This window comes from Mustela erminea, chromosome 10 (genome assembly GCF_009829155.1).
Source record: "Mustela erminea isolate mMusErm1 chromosome 10, mMusErm1.Pri, whole genome shotgun sequence".
Taxonomy (NCBI): Eukaryota; Metazoa; Chordata; class Mammalia; order Carnivora; family Mustelidae; genus Mustela; species Mustela erminea.
This window is the reverse complement of record NC_045623.1, coordinates 101,284,097-101,305,929: the sequence shown is the minus strand read 5'-3', so window position 1 is coordinate 101,305,929 and position 21,833 is coordinate 101,284,097. Positions and strand designations below refer to the sequence as shown.

Genomic DNA, 21,833 nt, shown 5'->3' with positions numbered 1-21,833 from the left:
TTTCCCACACCGCCTGCACCATTTAACATTCCCACCAACAGAGCACAAGTTTCCAATTTCTCCACATCCTCGCCAACACCTGTCATTTCCTTTGTTATTACTGTGGCCATCCAAGTAGGTACAAAGCAGCATAAGTTGGTTTTAATAAAGTGATTTCTGAGAGATTTTTTTTTTTCTGAAAGAGAAATACAAAGTAAGGAGTTTTGTTGTTGTTGGTGGTGGTGGTGGTGGTAGTGGTGGTGGTGGTGTTTGTTGGTGGTGATTATTAAACTCCACAAGAGGAAAGCATGATGGGGTCTGGGGAGTTTTTCTGTCTCTGGTCTTCCCTCTCTCTTCCATGCTGGGATGTAAGGAAGCCCTGCCAGATATCCAGGTACCCGGGTATCCGGTGGCAGGGCGGGGAGACAGGTGATGCTGAGGGGGTCTGATGGGAGGGGCAGCGTCTTTGTGGGGTGAGGCACAAAACCCAAGTGGGTCAGCCTTAGATGGGGGGGAGACACAAGAAGGGGGCGGACACCCCTCTGGCTTCTAGTTTTGGGTTCGAAGACAAAGGCTTCTGCTGGCTCAGTGAAATCCCTGGGGGAGGGTCAGGGCTGGAGACTGAGAATCAGGAAGGGGAGCATCAAGGGAGAAATTTCAAGGGCACTCCCAGGATAACCAAGAAATAGAAGCGCCTCCTTTGATCGCACACCCCTCCCAGCTGTCCCTGTGGAGTCCTCACTCTCCACCCAAGCCCATCTCTCCCTCCTTCTTCAGCTCCCCGCTGCTGGAAGTCTCCAGCACCCCCACTCCTCCGAATGGTCTCTGTCCAAGGCCACCGACCTCCCTGCCATGATACCCACCGGCCTCTGCCGTTCCCACCTTACTTGATCTCTGGTGGACACTTCCCACAGCAGACCGCTTCCTTCTACCCTTGACTTCTGTGCAGCCCCCATTCCTGGTTTTCCGGATGCTACCCCTCCCCCGGGGTCTTCCTAATCCCCTTCACATGCTCCCGCTTCACCTACCCCTCATTCATGCCACCACCCCCCAAGGACTCACCTAGATTTCTTCCGCCAACTCCGTTCCCAGGCATTGGCCCCCCAGGTCGGTCATTGTGTATTTCTCTCTAGCTTTAAGATTTTATTTATCTTTTAAGTAACCTCTACACCCAGCGTGGGGCTTGAATTCATGATCCCCAGATCTAGAGATGCAAAATTCACTGAGCCAGCCAGGAACCCCCAGTGCTCAGCTCCCTAATTCACCTCCCCCAAACTCTTTGTCTCTAGGGTGGCCACATTGGCCAGAATGGTTGTCCCACAGTGGTTGTCAGCGGAGGCTGCATCAGAGTCACCTGCGGGGGCTCGTGCAATCCCTTGCAGGGCCCCACCTCCAGCCTTTCAGATCCAGCAGGTCTGGGGAGAGAGTCAAGAATTTGGGGACCCTGGCAAGTACCCAGGTGACACTGACCTGCTGGTCTGGGGACCACGTGGAGGGAACCTCTGCCTTAAAACACTTATCTGATCTCATTGGTCTCTCTTAAAACTCTTTTTTTGTTTTTTAAATTTTTAAGAATTTATGTGTTTGGGGCGCCTGGGTGGCTCAGTGGGTTAAAGCCTCTGCCTTGGGCTCAGGTCATGATCCCAGGGTCCTGGAATCAAGTCCCACAACTGGCTCTCTGCTCAGCAGGGAGCCTGCTTCCCACCCCCCACCCCCCACCCCGCCTGCCTCTCTGCCTACTTGTGATCTGTCTGTGAAATAAATAAATAAAATCTTTTTAAAAAAAAAAAAGAATGTATTTATTTGACAGAGAGAGAGACAGCGAGAGAGGGAACACAGGCAGGGGGAAGTAGGAGAGGGAGAAGCAGGCTCCTGCCAAGGAGGCAGCCCGATGCAGGGCTCCATCCCACAACTCCCGTATCCTGACCTGAGCCACCCAGGCGCCGCTCTCTTGAGTGCCTAGCTGTTGCCCTCAAGGTAAACCCAAGCTCATACCTTTGCAATGACGGCCATCTGGCACTTGTCCTCTCTGCACTGCTTAGAACCCTCACCGCCCTACTTCTGCGGATCGTGGAATGCTCTGCCCAGATGGCACTGAACAGTCTGTCACCAGTGGTCCCCATGCACACCTGGCTCCGCCGTCACCTACGCGCTCCTTGAGGATGAAACGTTGGGGTACCATTCTATTCCTTGAGCCCAGCACAAAGTGTAATGCAGTGCTCAGCAAATTGTGGTTGAATGAATGTAAATATTTCCACGTTTTATTTTATTTTTGTTTTATTTGAGGACAAAAGACATTTTTACTTGCAGTCAAAATTTATAAAACAGAGTCAGACTTTCTAGTTGGACCAAATCTATAATCCCGAAAATCTGGCTTCCACTCTGCCCCCTGGCGGTAGTCCCAGTCCCAGCAGGAAAACGAATGTACCTTTAAATAAGGCATTTCCAGGAACGGGGGCGTGACGGCGAATGGTCATTTGCATACCCAAAATGCATTGCACACCGGACAATTTCTCACTTAGAAATGACTCGATTTTCTCTTTTTCTTTGAATTATTTATCCCCCAGAATAAGGCTACTATCACAAAATGGTCCTAAAGAAAGATATAAATCAGTAATTCTTTCGAGCAAAGAGTCACCATCACTGTCTTCGGGGTAACAGTTACTCGAGGAACGTGTGCGGACGCTCTGGAGCATACTCTGGTTTCTCTTCAGATCGCATAAATCTTTCGCCTTTTACTAAAGATTTCCGTGGAGAGGAACAATTCTGAGTTTTTTACCAATTTTTTGAGGTCTTGCTTTCGCAAGGCTACTGATGTTGTTCAATGAAAGACTCGTCTATTTGTAATTTGCCAATTTCTAGAGTTATCTGTGTCTTCGTCCTATAGCAAGACTTTATTAGTAACAAGAGCTCTGTTAGTGCTAGAAAGTTTCCATGTTGCAATCTATTATTTCTTAACGTTGTTTTTCCCAATTTTTCAGTTTTTCGCGTGCCTGGGCGCACCTGCTGGGGGTTCTCCGGAACTTCTTTTCACGGCTGGTGTAACAGCTTGTGTTTTCAGCCCCGCGCGGAGACCCCTTGTGCAAATCTGAGTTTCATCCTCTGAGCGAACCCCAACTGCAGAAAACCACCGACGTGCCCCCGCTCCCGGGCCCCCCGCGGAATCTGGCACAGGCGTTTTTGCTCAGCAGAGAACACCCAGTTAACCTGGTTTTGCCCAGACTTGGGATTAAAGCTTTTTGTAAAAGATGACCGCGTTTACCCAAGAAACAGCTTCAAACAACTGAAGCGTAATTGGCTGTTTTTCCTATAAACAGGTTTGTAAGTATTGCTGTCGGTTTGGTTTTCCTGATAAGTTCATTAAAACCAGCGCTGGATCACTTGTGAAAACTCTGAACGAGAAAGGCTTTCAACCGTGGTTAGAATGGGTTTGATTAAACTCGAGAGGAAGCTAATGTTTTAACCAATCCCACTGGCCAGAGCTTAGCTTTGGGATCCCGCCTGGGTGTGAGGTAGGCTGGGAAATGTAGTCTTTCCCCCAAGGCAGCCTTGAGGCCTGCTCAGGGAGTGAGACTCCAGGAGGGAGGGGTGAATCCCGGGCAAGAAAACCAGCAGTGTCGGCACCAGCAAGCGCGGGAGGGAAGGCATCCCAAAGTTCCCTCCTTGAATTTCACCACCTCCCAGGCCAGTTCTTCCTTCCTCCTTCCTGGGCACTTTTGATGCCCCCCACCTTTTAAAGATATATTTATTTATTTGAGAGGAAGGGGAGAGGGGTAGAGGAAAAGGGAGAGAGAGTTCTAAGAGGATTCCACGCTGAGCTCAGAGCCCCATGCACTGCTCGGTCTCATGACCCTGAGATCCTGACCTGAGCCAGACCCAAGAGTTGGCGGCTTAACCCATCAGGAACCCCTTGATGCCCCTTTGTATAGAGGACCATGGCCCAGGCTCAGGGTGCTTGAGGCAGTTACCCTCAGTCCAGCCCTGCTCTGCTGGTCCCCGCATTTGTCACCAGAGAGACCCCGTGACCCACTGAATTCAGGGCTGACGACCTGAACTCGGGAAACTCCCAGAAGCCTCTGCCTGTCAATTTCATCGTTTAGAAACTAACAAATTGCTTAAACAGGAAAAGAAACATCTGGGAACCATACCTGTCCAGGTGAGTCAGCAAGTGCCCACAGGTCCCTCAGCTCCCTTATATTACGATCCCTCTCTAAATATTTACCCCAAACCCCAATAAAAGGAGCCTGCTTCCCCCTGCTGGAAGAGTCACAGCTTTGGAAACGATTCCTCGAGGTCTCCTTATTTGTACAAATAAAGTGACCTTGGGAGGCAGGCACCTGCACTGGGTGTGCTCTCCGTCCACAGCTCCCCAAGGAGCGGGTTCAGTGTCTGTGACATATTCAAGCTATGAGGGTCATTCTCCTTTCCTTGTCCCCAGCGAAGTGCTCCTCGCTTGCCTGGGTCGGGTCAGTCAGAATTACATGCTGGCAGCCAGTGCGGTCTCTGGGCTCTGAGGGCTGGCTGTGTATCCAAAGCAGGGGTTTTAAACTTGTTTCTTGTTCACCTTTGGCAAAAACAACCCAGGGTAATGAGCACCTAGTCTCTAAATGCCGTGACTTGGTCAAAGGAGGCCGGTTCCTTGGAGAAACGGAGATTACAGGTGTGAGCCAGGACATATACCATCTTGCAGAGGCTCCCAAAAGCCAAAGATGCTGAAGGACCATCGAGAAGATTCATACATTCAAAGGATCAAGGCATCTCCAATCTATTTAAGTCTGTGAGTTCATAAAAACACTAAATCTGAACTAACTGGCCACTATGCTGAGTGACTTTTGCTTGACTGGGCTAAGAGATGTCCCCCTAGAAACGTTATTTCTAGGTATGTCTGCAGGGGGTGTTTCTGGAAGAGGTTAGCATCTGAATCAATGGACTGAGTAGATTCCTTCCCAAGTGGGTGGGCCTCACCAAACCCGGTGAGGGCCTAAAGGGCGCACAAAGGTAGAGGAAGGGCAAATGGGCTCTTTTTTTGCTAGAGCTGGGACATATCTTCAGCACCTGGTTCTTGGCCCTAATTTCCACTCACACCATCGCCAGCTTTCCTGGGTCTTCACGGGCAGATGGCAGATCGTGGGGCTTCTCAGCCTCCATAATTTCATGAGCCAATTCCCATCATAAACTTCCTCTTGTATGTATCTATTTATCTCCCATCTGGCCTATTTGTGTGTGTTTAACATGAGCTATATTAAAGTTTTATATATTTTTTTTTAATTTTAAAAAAAGATTTTATTTATTTATTTGACAGAGAGATCGCAGGTAGGCAGAGAGGCAGGCAGAGAGAGAGAGAGGAGGAAGCAGGCTCCCTGCAGAGCAGAGAGCCAGATGCGGGGCTCGATCCCAGGACCCTGGGATCATGACCTGAGCCGAAAGCAGAGGCTTCAACCCACTGAGCCACCCAGGTGCCCCAAAAGATTTTATTTTTAAGTAATCTCTACACCCAGCATGGGGCTCAAATTTACAACCCTGAGATCAAGAGTCCCATGCTCCACTGGCTGAGCCAGGAGCCCCTAAAAAAGTATATATATTTATATATTTTTTAAAATAATTTAATAATATATTTTAATAATTTATAATTTAATAAATTTATTTAATAAATATAAATAAGACTTTATTTATTTAAGAGAGACCTCGTGCACGAGTAGAGGGAGAGGCACAGGGAGAAGCAGACTCCCCACTGAGCAGGGAGTCTGACATGGGGGTTCCCAGTACCCTGATATCATGATCTGAGCAGAAGGCAGATGCTTAACCGACTGAGCCATCCAGGCGCCCTGCCCCTAAACATATTTTTAAAACAAATTTGCTAGTGGTAACCTGTGCTTCCTCATTAATAGATTAAATACAAGGGTCCAGTGGCAAGTCTAAGATTACCATAATTTCAAGGTCATGATGACCATGAGCAGTATTTGGAGATCCCTGAACAATTCTAATGGGACGTGAACACTGGGATTTTTATTTGTGACAATGACCTAAATGCCAAAGTTAATCATGGGAGGAGATACTGAAATTTCAGTTAGAGGTTAGTGAAAATAAAGATTCATTTCTGATCCACGTTTGCAGCCCCTCTGGATTCTGACCATGGGTTTAGGAGCTCCGGGCTACCTTCTTTTGCCTCCAGGTATCAGTACAAACCATCCCCTGTGTGGGTAAGAGGTTTCGAATTTATCAAAGCACATTCCCGCACAGTCATTTATTTAGTGGGACTCCCTGACCATCTCTTGAAGTTGGAAGGTGCTATTAGACCCATTTTACAGGTGGGAACCTGGAGTATAAAAGTTTAATGCGCTTGTTTGAGGTTTCACGATGATAATGACCAATGATAATGACTAAAGCTGGAAATGGAATCAGGTCCCCTAGCTCCTGGCCCACGGCCAACTCTTTTATACCCAGCTGCCAGAAATGCTGTTTAATTACCTTTTCACGAAGTTTTTGTTTTCATTTTTTAATTTTTTGAAGCTTTTATTTATTTATTTGACAGAGAGAGAGAGAGACCACAGCAGAGGGAGAGACAGAAGCAGATTCCCCGCTGAGCAGGGAGCCCGCTGCGGGCAGGGCTTGATCCCAGGATCCCTGGATCATGACCTGAGCCGAAGGCAGATGCTTAACCAATCTAGCCACCCAGGCACTCCATTGCAAAGTTTTATTTTGAGAGAACCCACAGCCTTTCTCCTGAGCTCGCCGTCCTGTTTTGTCATTTCTCAGGACACCCATAGGGGGTCACGTTGATTCATGTGGCGGCTGGGCATCTAGGAGCTATGATTTACCTGTGAGCAGAGGTAGTCATTACCCTGTCCGTGGCGGAGCATCAGTCCTGCAAGGCGCTGGTGACCTCCCTTTGACCTTTGACAAGTCATTCTCTCTCACCTGGTCTCAGTTTCTTCTTTTGTAAAACAGGGTGATAAACTGTCCTCCCTTGGTTTAGGGGGAACCTGTAAAGATCGGCTAAAATTATAACAGTAAGAAGAGGAGAGGACATGTCATGTGCATGGGAGGAATTGTCACCTGTGATCTTGTCATTGCCGTGAGTTAGAGCTGAGCCTACCCACCCCTTGCCTTTAGAAGTCAAAGATCTAGACTGCAAGGGTTGGGGGAGAAAAAGAAGTCAAAGATCAATAAACCCCATAAAGATCAATAAAAAGAAAGATCCATAGACCCCCCCAAGTCTCTAACCTGATCACCCGCTTTGCTCCTTTTGAGGAGTCTACACTCGGGACAATCTGATGTTTACTGTGCCCGTGCGTCCCTAAACATCCCCCACTCTGTACATTTACTCATGCTCTGCCCACTGCCTGGACAGCCCTCTCCCATGCCTTACCCCGGGGGATGCCCGTTATCCATCAGGTTCCAGCTTGCAGATTTCTGCTTCTCTAGGGAGCCCTCCCTGACCCTCTGGCAGAGGTTCAGTGTGCCAGCCCCATGCTCGTCGCAATCTGACCTCTTATCTGTCTGTCTCCACTTCATACTGTGCAGTCCCTGAGGTCGGAGACTGTATCTATGTTGTTGCCCCCTTTTCCAGGGCTTAGTGCCTTACGGTCTGAGCCTCACTTACCCCATCTGCAAAATGGGAATGAAACTTACCTTGCAGGGTGTGCTGGCCACGTGCGCTTTGCCGCCAAGAAACTATTCCTCCTCCTTCCTGAGGAGAGTGCCCCAAACTTCCTTTGGGAAACTACTTCTTTCCTATTATTCCCTGTTCGGTGGTTGGAGACTGACCCCAGGCTCAGCTCTGTTGAGGTTATAATTAAGGTTTTCTGTCACTTGCAACCCCAAGCACAAGGATTAAAGGACATAACGCATACAAATGTAATTCAACAAACATTCCTCGGACATCTAGTTTCTGGCCAGTCAGAGATGAAAAGACAGAGTCACCGCCTTTGCAAAACGTAAGTGCCAAGCACACCGTATCTGTTCATCCAGTGTAATCTTTCCCCCTTCGTCACCCATGGGCCAGGTGCATGGCCAGCTGGAAGAGTCACAATAAATGTTTATTGAATCAAATGATTTATTCAAAGCTTCCATTGGCCAAAGTCCAGAGGAGAGGCTCCCAGGAAGCAGGAGTGTCCGGCGGCAGGAGCTGGTTTAGAGTGAAGCTGTTTGCCCAGCCAGTGCCGGGGGCAGACTCCTTTCTGCAGGGAGGGTATCTGCCCCACAGCAAGTGCTGTGAACCTCCCAATCTCCAGGCCCCGAGCCAGGCTTCAGGAACTCGGATTATAGCTGCTTCCCGAGATGGGTGGGGGAGGGTAAAAGCCAGACCCCAAAGCACAGGTTGTCTTGTTTATTTTGAAGTCAGGCATCCTTTGGGAATCTGAGGAAAGCTCCAGGACCTCTTGTGGGGGGAAAAAAAAGTGCATACAGTTGACCATGCTGGGGTCCATGATCTCATGTATCCTGGTTACAGACTCCTGAACAGGAACATCTACAAGGTTTCTTCTCCACCCAAGATCCTGGGAATCTCTGTTCCTTGCTTTGTTTTCACCTCCGGAAAGTTCCACTGCTCCGCTACAGGAATGTGGCTGAACATATCAGAGTTTGGGCTCCGATAACAGGGGGGCCAGGGACTAGGGCTTAGGAAAAACAGGAAGGTATTTCCCACAGTTCTGGGTGCTGGAAGCCTGAGATCAGGAGCCAGCACATGGGTTCTGGTGAGCACCCCGTCTGAGTTACAGGGGAGAGGACAAGGGTGCTCGCTGGGATCCTTCTGGTTAGGGCACTAATCCCACTCAGGAGGCTCCCACCCTCATGGCCTAGTCACCTCCCACAGGGCCTCGTCTGAACACTACCACATCGGGGGGGTCAGCATTTCAACATGGGAATCTGGGGGACATATTCAGCCCATACCAATGCCTTTGGGAGAATCCAACTCCCTTTGGAAAAATCCTCCCCCAGGAGCTGCGGGCCTCATGGTTAGTGTCCCAGTCTGAGGCAGGAGCTCGGGTGCGGGTAGCTGATTTGGACTGAGGCCCCAGGGGCCAGGAGCGGGAGACTGAGGCAGGGTAAAATGAACGGAGGGAAAGCCAGTCAAGGGTGCTTATGGAGTTCCCCGCCCCGTGAGCAGAGGGGCCAGCCCCCTGCTGGGCCAGTCTGCGGAGCTGCTGCACAGCACAAGTCCCAGAACGTTCCACCCAGGGACGGAGAGCAGCGTTTGTCCCCCTTAGGTCTGTCTCCCCTGGGTGAAGGGCTCCCAGAGAAATGTTAGCCTTCGCCTGCGCGGAGGCCCCGCACACACCCATGGGAGCAGTTTCCTGAAGGGAAGAGGGAAGCTACTCGAGGTCAAGGTCAGGTACCCCCATCTCTTTAGAGCTGCAGCTGACAGAAGAAAGTGGGCTGAGAGGAGGGGAGAGGGGGCTGGGGGCGCTTGAGGAGAGGGTGTGACCACCAGTGACCTCAGAGGCTCCTTACCCCTCCCCGTCCCCGGAGGTAGGATCTGAGCGCCTTTCCTGCCCCCAGAGGCTGCCCCAAGGGCCCCGTGATGGTGACGGAGCTCGTGTCGGAGGCCAGGTGAGGCCTCTGGAGAAGTTTTAACGTGTAGGTGGGCAGGTGTGGGGACCCACTCGTCTGACAGTGCCCCCCAAATCCTCACAGGTAAGTTTCTTTCTTCTTTCTTTCTTTCTTTCTTTTTTTTAAAAGATTTTTAAATTTTATTTATTTGTTAGAGCGAGCACACAAGCTGGGGGCGTGGCAGGTGGAGGGGAAGCAGGCTGCCCGCGGAGCTGCGAGCCCGAGACGCAGGGCTCGATCCCAGGACCCTGGCATCATGACCTGAGTGAAGACAGATCCTTAACGGACGGAGCCACCCGGGCACCCCTTATTCCACCCGCCACCCACGCACCTGCAGTGGCCTGCCTCGTCTTCCGTCCCTCCCGCCCTCTGGGAACAGGGACCAGGTTCAGAGGACACCTGGGAAGCTCCCGAGGGGCTTGCACACCCGCAGGGGCCCCCGGGGCAGGTCAGGTTTACTCGAAGCCTCTGCATGTCCCTCCGAGAGGCGTTACTGGACAGCGCAGGGCGACCCGCTAGGCCGAGGCCGCCTCCATTCCTTCCCTGTGCGGGGTGGCCCCTGCTCCCGGCACGCACCTGTCATTCTTGGGGCTCCTGGGATGGGCTGCCGATGCCATGGCCAAGGGGAGCGAGGTTGCTCGGGGGAGGAAGCCCCCAGAGGTGGGGGTGGGGGGAAGGAGCCGCACTGCAGCCTGGCACCCCTGGCCTAGACGGCCTGGCGGCCTCCGCACCCCAAGTGGCCTTCTCTGTTCTCAAACCCCCATCCTCACCTCCTCTGGGGGAGGCCTGCCGTGGACGGTCCCCAGCACGCGGGGCGTGCCCGATGCCGTCCCCGATGCCATCCCCGATACCGTCCCCAATGCCGTCCCCGATGCCGTCCCTCACAAGTCGTTACTGAGACTCCAGGCATTCAGGCTGAATTTCTCGGCCACGGGTACGTGTGGTTCTCTTCACCTCCAGCAGGCCGGGTTCCGAGCTAAAGAGCGGGGGTGGGGGTGCTCTGAAGTGGGGCTCTTGTCCGGCGTCTTCCAGCTTCACGGGACCGCTGCCGGGCATGCCACACCCTAAGCCACACACCCAATGGCGCCCCACTGGTTTCCTGCTCCCCTTAACAGGGGAGACTCCGAAGTCTCCCTTAACACCGAAGTCTCTCTTAACACCGAAGACTCATGGCGGGACGAGGAGGGCACAGCTGTCCGGTGTGGAACGGGAGGCACGTGGGGCCCGGGCGACTCCTGGTGGAGCTGGACATGCCTGTTTGTTCTCTCTCCCGGCCCGCAGTTGTGAGCGACAACATTCAGCTGGTGACAAGGGGACCAGGCTTCCAGGGTGAGTCGGGCTGTGGCACCTGGGACACGGGGACCATGGCCTAGGTCCTGAGCCCCCCCCACCCCCGCCCCAAGGGCGAATAGCAAGGAGGCGACCTCCCATCTCCTGAAGAGTTAGACATGGGGAAACAATCTGTCATTAGGGCAGGGCCAGGTGGCTGGTCCTTCTGCCTCGGACACCAGCCCACCCCAAAAGCCTGGTGATGGAGGAAGACCCCACGGCTCCGGGTTTCAACCACACACAAACCGGTCATGGAAGTTTGAAAGAGATTTATTTAAAAACAGAACAAAAAAGAAGCTTTGGTATTTCAAAACCCAACAATCATCGATCACTAGAAAGTTAAACACCTCCCGTAAAGCCCAGAAGTACAAAAAGCACAGATCTCCACAGGCTCCTGATGAGAGACAATGTGCAAACCCAGGGTGAGCTGGGACCCGCCCTCCGCACAGGCCGGGTGGGACGGCCCGGGTCACAGGTCACCTCCGCCACTCACTGTCCCAAGTGGACGCCAAAGCTGCCCCGCCAGATCCCAACAACAATAAATTAAAAATTCAGTCGAGAAAGAACACATTAAATTAGGAAGAGAACACAGTTTTTCCTAGACACGTCTTTTCAAAAGGGGGTCTATGTCCTGGGACAGAAGAAAGGGGGTGGGGAAGCAGAAGGAGTGAGTTCAATTTCAAGTATTTTCCATCTAGGTTCATTTTATTGAGTCGAAAGCTTACAAAAAGTCCACTGAGCCTCCCCTCCCGCTCCCCGAGGCCGACTCCTGAACATCCACACGCGCTCTGCGTCACCGGTGTCCCCAACAAGGCACAAAAGGGTGGGTGCTCTCAAAGGCTCCCTGTTGGTGCGGCAGGACTGTCAGTGCTGGGCGTCTGGTGCAGACGGGGCTGAAAGCGGGGCTGTCGGCGCGCTCAGACACTGGGGTCCTCCTGTTCAATGAGCAAAACAGGTCGTTACTCTTCACCACCAACCTGGGGAGGCTACACGATTACCAGGGGGATCAGAGGACGGAGATGACCCTGGTGGCCCCCCTGCCCAGGCTCCGATCGGGCTCTGCAGCCACTCCTGGCCCAGGGACGTGCCACAGCTGCCGTGGAGTCCATGGCCTGGACACCTCCGCGGGCCCGCATGGTGTTTGCCGGACTCTGGTCTGCCGTGGTCCAGCTCGAGCCCGAGGAAACGGAGGGCCGGGCGGGTAGCACCCCCAAATTAGGGGTTTGGCTTGCCCCCATCCTCGATCAGGCGGGGAACCCAAGGCGGATGGCTGTAGCCAGAGGCCCACCAAGCAGCAGTGCCTCCCTCAGAGGCTGTCAGCCCCTGTTCTCATCCAGCTCGGAAAGATTTTTCATGTGACTTTCCGTGTGTTCGTCAGGTCAGAGCTCAGATCTGCCGCCCACCCCTCCCCCACTCCTTCAGGCTGACTGCCGCTGCTTCTCAGCCTGGCCTCGGGCCAGAAACTAGAAACCAGAAGGCACGGAGCCCTCTGTGGAGGTAATGAGGCATTCCTCCCGAGCCGGCGCAGGCTCCCTAACCACTGAGAGCACAGATCGCGAGCTCGTGCATTTCTCCGCTCACCAGTCCGACAAGGGGGGACGAAAGGGAAGAAAGCCCAGCTCCCTCTGAGGGACTCGCTCCTGCGACCGCTAAGAACGGACCCCCTTCTGTTCCCGCCCGGGAAATCCGGGCAGCGAGAAAGCACAGGGGGCCGGCTGGCAGGGCAGACGAGGCGGCCTCCCCGAGGCTGAGCCTGATCCCGAAGACACATTTCAGCCGAGAGTCCCACAGCGGCCGAGCTCAAAGTCAGGGCTCCTGGGGGCAAAGATGTTTCAGGAAACAGGGTGGGGAAGGATCGTGCCCTGCACTGATGACATGACCCCCTTAGCTGATGCACAGCGAGGGCAGTGAACGGGGCCCTCGGGGTGAAGACGGGGCTCCCCCCAACTGCAGCTTACACGGAGGCTTGAGTCAACGTAGGGCCTCGTTGCAATTCGTAAACGCTGCGATTTACTGGGGCCAGGAAGGGACTGTCCCTGGGAGGCCAGCAGACAGCTACCCACCACTGGCCTTCCTAGGGTCTCCTCTTAGAAGTCACTTTCTGACATCCTCTCTAAACATACTCCTCTCTGTGTTGCCGGCGGAGGGCACTGGCTTAAAAGGGGACCCCAGGGATGCCTGAATGGCTCAGTTGGTCAAGCGTCTGCCTTCGGTTCAGGTCACAATCCTGGAGTCCTGGGATCAGGCTCCCTGCTCAGCGGAGAGCCTGCTTCTCCCTCTGCCTGCTGCTCCCCCTGCTTGTGCTAGCGCGCTCTCTCTCTCACTCTTGCGCTACCTCAAATAAGCAAATAAAATCTTCAAAAAGATAAAAAGGAGGAGACCCAGTACGGCCCGGGCCCTCCCCCGCGCTGAGCTCCGGACGGAACACAAGGCCGGGGCCCCGGGCTCTGAGGACACAGGGGCTTTATACCTTACTCCTGAAGAGGGGCTTGGCCCCAGGCCCACAGTACTCGTTGTAGATGAGCTTGAAGAGGAAGAGGTGGAAGAGGGTGATGAGGGAGGCCGCGCTGAACCAGAAGAGGAAGGGCAGCCCGGGGTCCTGCTGGGCCATGTGCTCATCGTGGGCCAAGATGGCCTTGAGGTGCAGCGTGTGGCGCAGGTCCTGCAGGTGCGTGAGGTCGGTGGAGATGTACAGCAGCGGCGTGATGGGCTGTGTCACCATGACCGGGAAAATGTGGCCCTGCGGCGCCGAGGTCAGCTCCACGGGCTCCTCCAGGCAGCCCGCCTCGCACGCGTAGACCTTGACGGGCTGGCCGCGCGGCTCCACGGACACGTGCAGGTACGGCTTGCCCTCGGGGTCCGCGAGCACGGCCAGGTCGATGTGGTCGTTCTTGTAGCGGACGCCGCGCAGGGCGTAGCTGTTGTGCAGCACGTCGGGGTCGGCCTGGAACTGCAGGTGGTTCTCGGTGAACTGGAGGCCCCCGAAGCTGAGCACCATGCCCTGCAGGATGCCGGGGGCGCCGACCCGCACCAGCCCCTTGCAGCCGCGCTTCTGCAAGGTCAGCCTCCACAGGTCGGACAGCTGCAGGATCTGCGGGACCGAGGCCAGGCGGCCCGGCCACAGGTTCTCGGCGTGCATGGTGGCGTGGCCGCTGAAGCAGTGGTCTTCGTAGTTGAGCGTCGACTCCATCTGGTCGCGCTCCCGGTGGCTCAGGCCGGGGCTGAGCAGGGGGGCCGGGGAGCAGGAGAGCATGTAGTACAGCGTCAGGTTCACGGTCAGGCCCGAAGGGGTGTGGGCATCCGTGATCTTCTTCATTTCCACACCTGTAATGCCACAGAGAGTGCACGGTTAAGGAGGAATGGTGTGGCCGGGAGGCCAAGGTCATGACATGAAGAACAACAAGAGAAGGAAGCTTTGGCCTCAAGGAGGCACATGGCAGCTCCGGTCTCCCCCAAGGAGGAGACAAAGTCATTCAGTTTGACCCTGTAGGCCTGAAACCTAAAATCCTGCTCAAAGTGGGGCCTCCTGCCAGCGCCCAGAAGAACACAGATGGGGCCAGGACGTGGCCAAAGTCCAGCCCTCTGTCTCCAGAACACAGTCATCAGCGCCCTGGCCGTCTCAGCCTGCTCCTTGCTAACATCTCGTTCTCCAGCCCTGTAGCTTTAAGTAACATCTGAACACCCGATCTCCCAAATCTGTATGAATTCTAGACTCAAACAGCTAGCTGCCCTTTGGGTGTCTCCATTCGGATGCCTGACGGACATTTTGAACCCGACGTGGTCTGAACTCTTCCAGCCCCAAGCCAATCCTCCACCAGACTATCTCCGGACACTTGCTCAAGCCTTCCCCACAAATTCAGGAGTCACTCTCAAATTCTCACGCCCCACGCCCAGTCCATGCAAAGTCCTGCTGGCACTACCTCCAAAAGTAATCAGAAGCCATCCACTTCTGTCTCCACAGAGTGGCCACAGCTCTGGTCCCAGCTACCCTCCTCTTCCACCTGGGCTCCTGCAAAATCTTCACGTGGGGTCTCCGTGTCCCACTTTCATCCCCTTACAGTCTGTTCTCTGCACAGAGCAGCCAGAGGGGGCCTTACAAATGTACAGCTGGGGGGTGTCTCTGCTTGTTTTCCATCCCACACGGAATCAGATTCACCATCCTCACCAAGGTCTACAAGGCCCTTCAGGATCTGGTGATCCCTTCGCCAGCAACCTGCCGGCCACACTGGCCTCAACCACACCTGCTCCTGCCTGAGGGCCTCTGACCCACTGGCTCCCTCCACATCATCACTCAGCTGCTTTCTTGTTATTCAGGTCTGAGCTAAGTGCTTTCTCCTCGGTGTCCCCGGCAACTGGGGCTAACCCCACTCTCCCCTCACCCCGTCACCCTCCAACGCGTACTTTTAACTTTACCGAACTTTTTATTCCGACAAGTTCCCTTCCTTACTCATTCAGATTTTCACTTTTCTAGTATCACCTTCCTCCCATCCAGAATCTGAGCAAGCACCAGGAGAACAGGAACTTTGTTCTAATTCACTTCTATACCCTCATATGGGGAGAACAGTCCCTGGCAAGATCCAATCAATTCTTGCTGAGTGGATTAAACACACGTTGAGCAAGTAAGCGTAGGAATGGAGACAACAAGCACCCTGGAAACCAACATCTCTCTCATCTAGAATAGGGTTTCCTTTACCGCAACAGTCAACGAGGGAAAGTTTTCATTTGACCTGCCCATTCCAACCTCCTGGAGAATACGTTCCATTCCCTCCCAGTGGAAAGGTGCAGCCACTCTGGCCAAGGCACACTTCAGCCAAGTGGGAGTCCTGCCTTGGGGGCGCCTGGGGCATGTGACTCTTGATCTCGGGGTTGTGAGTTCAAGTCCCACATTAGGCACAGAGTTCGCTTAAAAACAAAGAAAAAAGCCCAGGCCTGTCACCGGCCAGATTGTGGGAAACTAAGGAGAGAATCTGGGGACAGCCAGGCATCTCTCCGCCTGTTGATTTATCCTTTAAAAACTGACCCCCACATCCATTCTCAGTATCAGTGCTCATCTACAAGAACAAGGAGCAGTAAGACCTGTCTTTCACGCTCATTCTTTCATTAGAATCTCACATTAGACCACCCCACTACTCCCCTTCAGTGTCCCCTTCGTACACTTTAGCGGAGTATCTCCACGGTGGCCCGTGTACTCCCTGGTGTAAGGTGTGGACTACAGACCAGGAACTGGCCAGGCCTCACCTGGGCTGAAGAGCTGAGCCCAGAGGTGCTGGTGGTCCTGAAGGAGCTCAGCCGCCGGCATCTCCAAGAGCTCCAGCATTTCCTTTCGGGCCAAATCCTGGAGCACCTTGAGCTCCTTGGATGCTTTGCTTTTGAGCACCTGGGGGCTAATGGGGCCTGAAACATGCACCACCCACAACACTGTCTCGTCCAGTTGTGTCTTGGGAGCCACTTGGAGCCGGTTCACTAGCTTCTTGGCGGCCACCACCACCAGGTGCACCAGCCCCGTGGGAAAAGGCGGGGACCGGCCCGAGTAGAGGAGGAACTGATGATCTCCCACCTTCTCCAGGGTACTGGTGAAGGCTCTGGGGACCGGGCCGGCAGTGGGCCCCACAGTCTGCAGCGCGGCCACCCGCTCCGTGGGATTGTTGAGCTGGATACGCTGCAGATAGACGTGGGGTCGGCCCCGGTGCGCCAGAAAGTCCTCTTGCAGAAGCACGCAGTCGCGGCCTGATCCTGTGACCAGGCCGGAGGCCGAGGCGGGCCCGGGGGCGGCGGCCGCAGGGCCAGGACCTGAGGTCCCAAGCTGCAGGCAACGCACTCGGCGCAGCAGCCCTTCACGTAGCAGCAGCACTGACTCTCCCGCTTCGGAGAGCGCACTGAGCGGGCGCAGCTGCACGAAGGGCACGAAGTCCGGCGCCACGGCGGGCTCTCGTTCTCCAGGAGTCACCCACAGCCGGTTGGCGGCCACGTCCAGTGCCAGGAAGCCGTTGGCCACCAGGGCCGGCACTCCAGGGCCCAGTGGAACAGCCTCGCCGCGCTCCCGCAGGCCGCGCCAGGAGCGGGTGGCCGCCTCCAGGCAGGCAGAAGGCTCAGCGGCGCCCGACTCGCCGCGGGACCAGGGCAGTAGGTGCAGGCCGCCCGCGGCCCGCCGCGCCCCGGAGCCGGCGAACCACAGAAGCAGCAGCAGGAGGCCGAGCAGGCAGAGTAGGCGGCGGGCCCAGCTGCTCGACAGGAGTCCCGGCAGCCCCTTAAGCCGCTGCTGCAGCCACATCGGGCCGCCAGGCGCGGCGCGGGGGCGGCCGCCGGGCCCGCCGCCCAGCCCACCGGCCCGGCCGCCCGCGCCTCACTCCCAGGCCCGGACCGCGGCGCCCACCACGGCCCCTGCCGTAGCCGCCCGCAGCAGCAGACACCGCCGCTTCCTCCTCCTTCTCTGTTTCCCCCAGCCGTCAAACAACGCCGGCCGTCAAGCGCCGCCGGGTCTTTTGCGACACGCAGGAAAGGAGGGGGCGGAGGGAAGAGGCGGGGCGGGCCAGAGAGAAGGGGGCGGAGCCACGGCCAGGACGCGCCGGGAGCGATGCGGGCTGGACGGTAGTATCCCGGACAGATAAAGCGCAGTCCTAGAGAGGGCTGGGGTCTGGGGTGGATATTGGAAGCATCCAACGCACTTGCAGAAAAAAAAAAAGTACTGAGCCAGCCAAACTGAACACGTGTTGGGCCCAGTTTGCTACTGATGGATTCAACAGCCCTAAGAGTAGAAAAAAATAAAAAGGAGACTTTTCTGTAAAAATTACGATCCTCCCTGCAAAAAAATACAGAGAAGAAAGGAGGAAAGGAAAGAAGGAACGGACGAACGAAGCAAGGTTGGAAAGAAAGAAAGAAAGAGGAAAGTAACCATTGTAAACTAGACTTTTTAGGAAATATTTTGTTGACAACTCTTCCAGACCTGTCTGGCTGCATGTTCAGCATATAGACACACGAACCCAGCCCAGGACTGTCCATTTCTCTACCACACCAAGTCGTCTTTTTGATGTCACCCTGAGTTTTAATTCACAAAATGACATGAGACATTAAAGTCTCATTATTTGAAAATGCCTTTAAATTGTGAATTATCAGTGCAAAAGAGAAATTTTGTTTTTTTTTTCTGGGGAAAAATTCAATACGGGCACAGGGGCGGACAATGGATCAATTGTTTCCACTTTGGATTCAGGACATTCCAAAACCAGACAGTGCTTTTCAGTTGTCGAAAATTAAACAGTCATTTGAGGTGGCTTCCTGTGGGCTGTGAGCAGACACTGATTCATTTACTGAGTTGGACTGCCGGCGTCCTTTGAGAAAGTACCTGTCCAGGTGATCTTTTTTTTTTTTTTTTTCAAGGTTATTATCAAAGCATAAACACAATTTTTTAATAGTTTATTTTTTTTAAATAATCTCTTTACCCAATGTGGGGCATAAACTCACTAGCCCGACATCAAGAGTCACACACTCTTGGGATGCCTGGGTGGCTCAGTCGGTTAGGCCACTGCCTTAGGCTCGAGTCACAATCCCAGGGTCCTGGGATCGAGTCCTGCATCAGGCTCCTTGCTCGGCAGGAAGCCTGCTTCTCTCTCCGCCTCTGCCTGTCATTCTGCCTGCTTGTGCACTCTCTCTCTCACTCTCTCTGACAAATAAATAAATAAATAAAATCCTTAAAAAAAAAAAAAGAGTCATACACTCTTACCACAGAGCCATCCAGGCACCCCTATAAACTTCTTAATTCCCACCTGGTTCACAAACCCTACAGAATAGGTTCACGGAGGTGCAGGGATCCATGACCTACCGTTAGAAAGACGGGCTCCATCCAACGCCCCCTTGGGAAGGCAGAAGTCCTTGGGTGGCACAGTGTGGTGAGAACAAGGACCAGGCTTGATTCTAACTATGAAATGGGGATGACGAGAGAATGTGCCGCTCGTGTTTTTGAGGAATAAATAAGTTTGTGCAGGCTAGGAATGCAAGGTGCATGACACATAGTGAATGTTCAGTAAATGTCAAGCTACATAATTACATTTGCTATTACAATCAACTGTGTAGTAGACATCCACCTTGGCCTATTACGTGAACATTCCAGAGGGGAGCAATTCCTAGAAACAGATTCATCATGTGCTCTCCACTCCCTTGCCACCCTCCCTTCCACGCCGGGAGGGAATCACAGCCCAGAGTCAACAACAGAACCACAACAAAGGACGCCTGGGTGGCTCAGTCAGTTAAGCGGCTGCCTTCCGCTCAGGTCATGGTCCCAGAGTCCTGGGGTAGATGCCGGCATCCAGCTTCCTGCTCAGTGGGGAGCCTGCTTCTTCCTCTCCCTCTGCCCGCCGTTCTGCCTACTTGTACTCTCTCTCTCTGTCAAATAACTAAATAAAATCTTTAAAAAAAAAAAAAAAAAAAAAGGAACCACAACAAAGCCAGGGGCCAAGAGTATGGAGGACCCTGGCATCAGGCTTTCTGGGTTTTTGAATCTTGGCCTTACCCCTTGCTAGCAGGTCAGCTGACAACCCGGGGCCTCAGTTTCTCCAACCATAAAGTGGGGGTTATAAAACAGAGTAGGATTGCTCTCAGACTTCAGGGACACGGGCATGTGATACATTTTAGCATACTGCCTGGCTGAAAATAACCATTCACCATTTTTACCTATTAAGAGGGCTAAGGAGGGGAAGGGTGATGTCTTCCCCTCTCCTGACCCCAGTTATTCTGTTCCTCTCCCAGAAGCAAGTGTCGTTATTTTCCACTCACAGGAACTGTAGCTTATAATATACATCGGTATCTCTCTATTTTCACTTAATAGTGAACAGCTTGGAAATTCCCATCCTATTGCTATTAAAGGGGCTAAGTGCCAGTGGGTCTGGCTGATGGATGTGAACAGGGAGGAGGAGGCTGAGGGCCGACTGGCAGCGGGGTGTGGCAGAGGCCAGCACCTTTCCCTGGCTCAGGCTCAGCAAAGGAAATGAATAAAGAAGGAAAATGAGAAAAAACCACCGCCACCCCTTGGCACCAGACAACTAACTGCCTTCGGGGCAGCAGTCCTCTCTGCACCTTCCCAGGGAAACCAGAGTCCTGCGCCTTTAACGGTTCACAACACGTGCAGCACGTACCAGCAGTAACATCTGGGCAGCAGCCACCGCTGGTTAAGGAGACAGACTCTTGTTCTGGATGAAGTTTGGACCAGGTTCAAGTTCCAGCAATCTGGCAAAAGGAGCAGAAAAAAGATATGGAAGGAATGGAGAGCAGGCTTTGCCACGGTGAGTCCTTTCTCCAGGGAAAGCCAGCAGCCTCCTGGATTGATTGCCTCTCCCCGAGTTACACCGACTCTGGGCACGTGGACCACGGGAACCCCACGGCCCAGGGATTTTTTTCTGTCCACAGGACCTGACCATAGAGGTTCTCCTTGGATCCCAGCAAATGGGGGAGCTTGAGCGTGTTCTAAAGCTGCCTCCCTTACCGTGTCCTGCATCAACTGTGTGATGTCAAGCAGGTTGGTTCGCCTCTCTGGACCTCAGTTTCCTTATTTCACAGATAGGGGCAATACTGCCCAACTCACAGGGCTGCTGTGAACACAGAATGAGAAAGAGCTTTGAAAATTGAGTCAGCCAACATACACGCTCATTCTCCGCCCCTCTGCCCATCCCTCCATTTCCTTCTGGAAGGATCTGGAATTTCAGTCTGCATCCTCCTGAATTCAAAAACATCCGGTGGATTCTGGCACCAATCCTGTCCCCAGCTGCAGATACTCCCCACCCTGGGTCCCAGTTGGGAGACTGAAGACCTGGATTGCTCTCACGCCTCTTTACTTTACTTGCCTTATGACCTTGAGCTTGCTGCTGGGCCCGTCAACCATCCGTACAGAGTAAATCTCTGTACAATGAGATGATCTCTAACGTTCCCAGGGATTCTACCTATCTTCTAAAAATAACATGTTGGTTTTGTTTGGATTGTACAAATAGGATATATTATTTGCAAAAGAAAATTGTAAAAACACTGAAAAATATAAGTAGGAAAATCAAACTACCAGGAAATAATATGTGCAATATATAATTATAGATGTATATACAATCCCACAATCTGCAAATAATCACTGTAAACATTTGCCTGTCATTTGCTTCTAGCACTGTCTCTATTATATTATTATATCCACAAGAGCATATTCTTCTTTTTTTTTTTTTTAAGATTTTATTTATTTATTGACAGAGATCACAAGTAGGCAGAGAGGCAGGCACAGAGAGAGGAGGAAGCAGGCTCCCCACGGAGCAGAGAGCCCGGTGTGGGGCTCGATTCCAGCACTCTGGGATCACGACCTGAGCTGAAGGCAGAGACTTTAACCCACTGAGCCACCCAGGTGTCCCAAGAGGATATTCTTTTGAGTGGGGTCATAGTGTATGTCCTTTCTTTGCACTTAGCGAATGGTAGAGGATTTCGCTTACTGAAACAGTTTGATTTCTCTTTTCCCCAGAACCTAAGCATGGCCCACTCTGCCTTGTTCAGTAACACCCTCCCCATGTCCCCTCTCTTCACCCTTTGCCCCCCACCCCAGGGGTTGGGGGATGGTCGCCCCTGCCCCTCCAGAGTCGCACCCACCACCCTTCCTCTGGAAACTAATGTCCTGGAAGGAGGCTCTCAGATTTGTTCTGAGCGCCTTTTCCAAGGAAGGGAGGCTGCCTTCTCTTCCCTGGCTGCCCCTGGCTGACATCTGCTCGGGAAGCCCTTGTTCTAAGAAACCCTTAAAGTGTTTGATGAGCTTTGAGACTCACGTTGGTGAAAAAACCACTAACCTACCTTCCTTCCTTTTCGTGCTTCCTTGCTTTCACTCATTCATTTCACTTAACAGGGCGACCTCAAGAGCAAGACCTTCCTCGGCTCAGAGGTTCTGTTTGCCACCCAGGAACACAAAGGCGGATTAAGTGATTTCCTTTTTTGGTAGATGGTGATGCACTTTCTGCATTTCC

The 21,833-nt window shown here is 53.3% G+C and overlaps 1 protein-coding gene and 1 non-coding gene across 2 annotated transcripts; one reads left to right on the top strand and one right to left on the bottom strand.

The window, feature by feature from the left end:
• The first annotated feature begins 2,673 nt into the window (after positions 1-2,673).
• Positions 2,674-2,789, top strand: LOC116568321. Its single transcript, XR_004276545.1, has one exon. It is a non-coding gene; the product is annotated as a U5 spliceosomal RNA (small nuclear RNA).
• Positions 2,790-11,114: 8,325 nt separating this feature from the next.
• KIAA2013 (KIAA2013 ortholog) lies at positions 11,115-17,318 on the bottom strand. Its single transcript, XM_032302075.1, has 3 exons — positions 16,099-17,318; positions 13,331-14,184; positions 11,115-11,795 (listed from the first exon to the last, which is right to left on the bottom strand). Exons 1-3 carry the CDS (start codon positions 17,129-17,131, stop codon positions 11,778-11,780), a joined length of 1,905 nt encoding a protein of 634 aa, XP_032157966.1. The 5' UTR covers positions 17,132-17,318; the 3' UTR covers positions 11,115-11,777.
• Positions 17,319-21,833: the final 4,515 nt, after the last annotated feature.

Bases quoted from the DNA above. Each gene is read 5' to 3' on its own strand.
- KIAA2013 (XM_032302075.1), bottom strand. From the start codon at position 17,131: ATGTGGCTGCAGCAGCGGCTTAAGGGGCTGCCGGGACTCCTGTCGAGC. The intron at 14,185-16,098 runs GTGAGGCCTGGC...GTGGCATTACAG, and splicing joins GGCTCAGCTCTTCAGCCCAG to GTGTGGAAATGAAGAAGATC.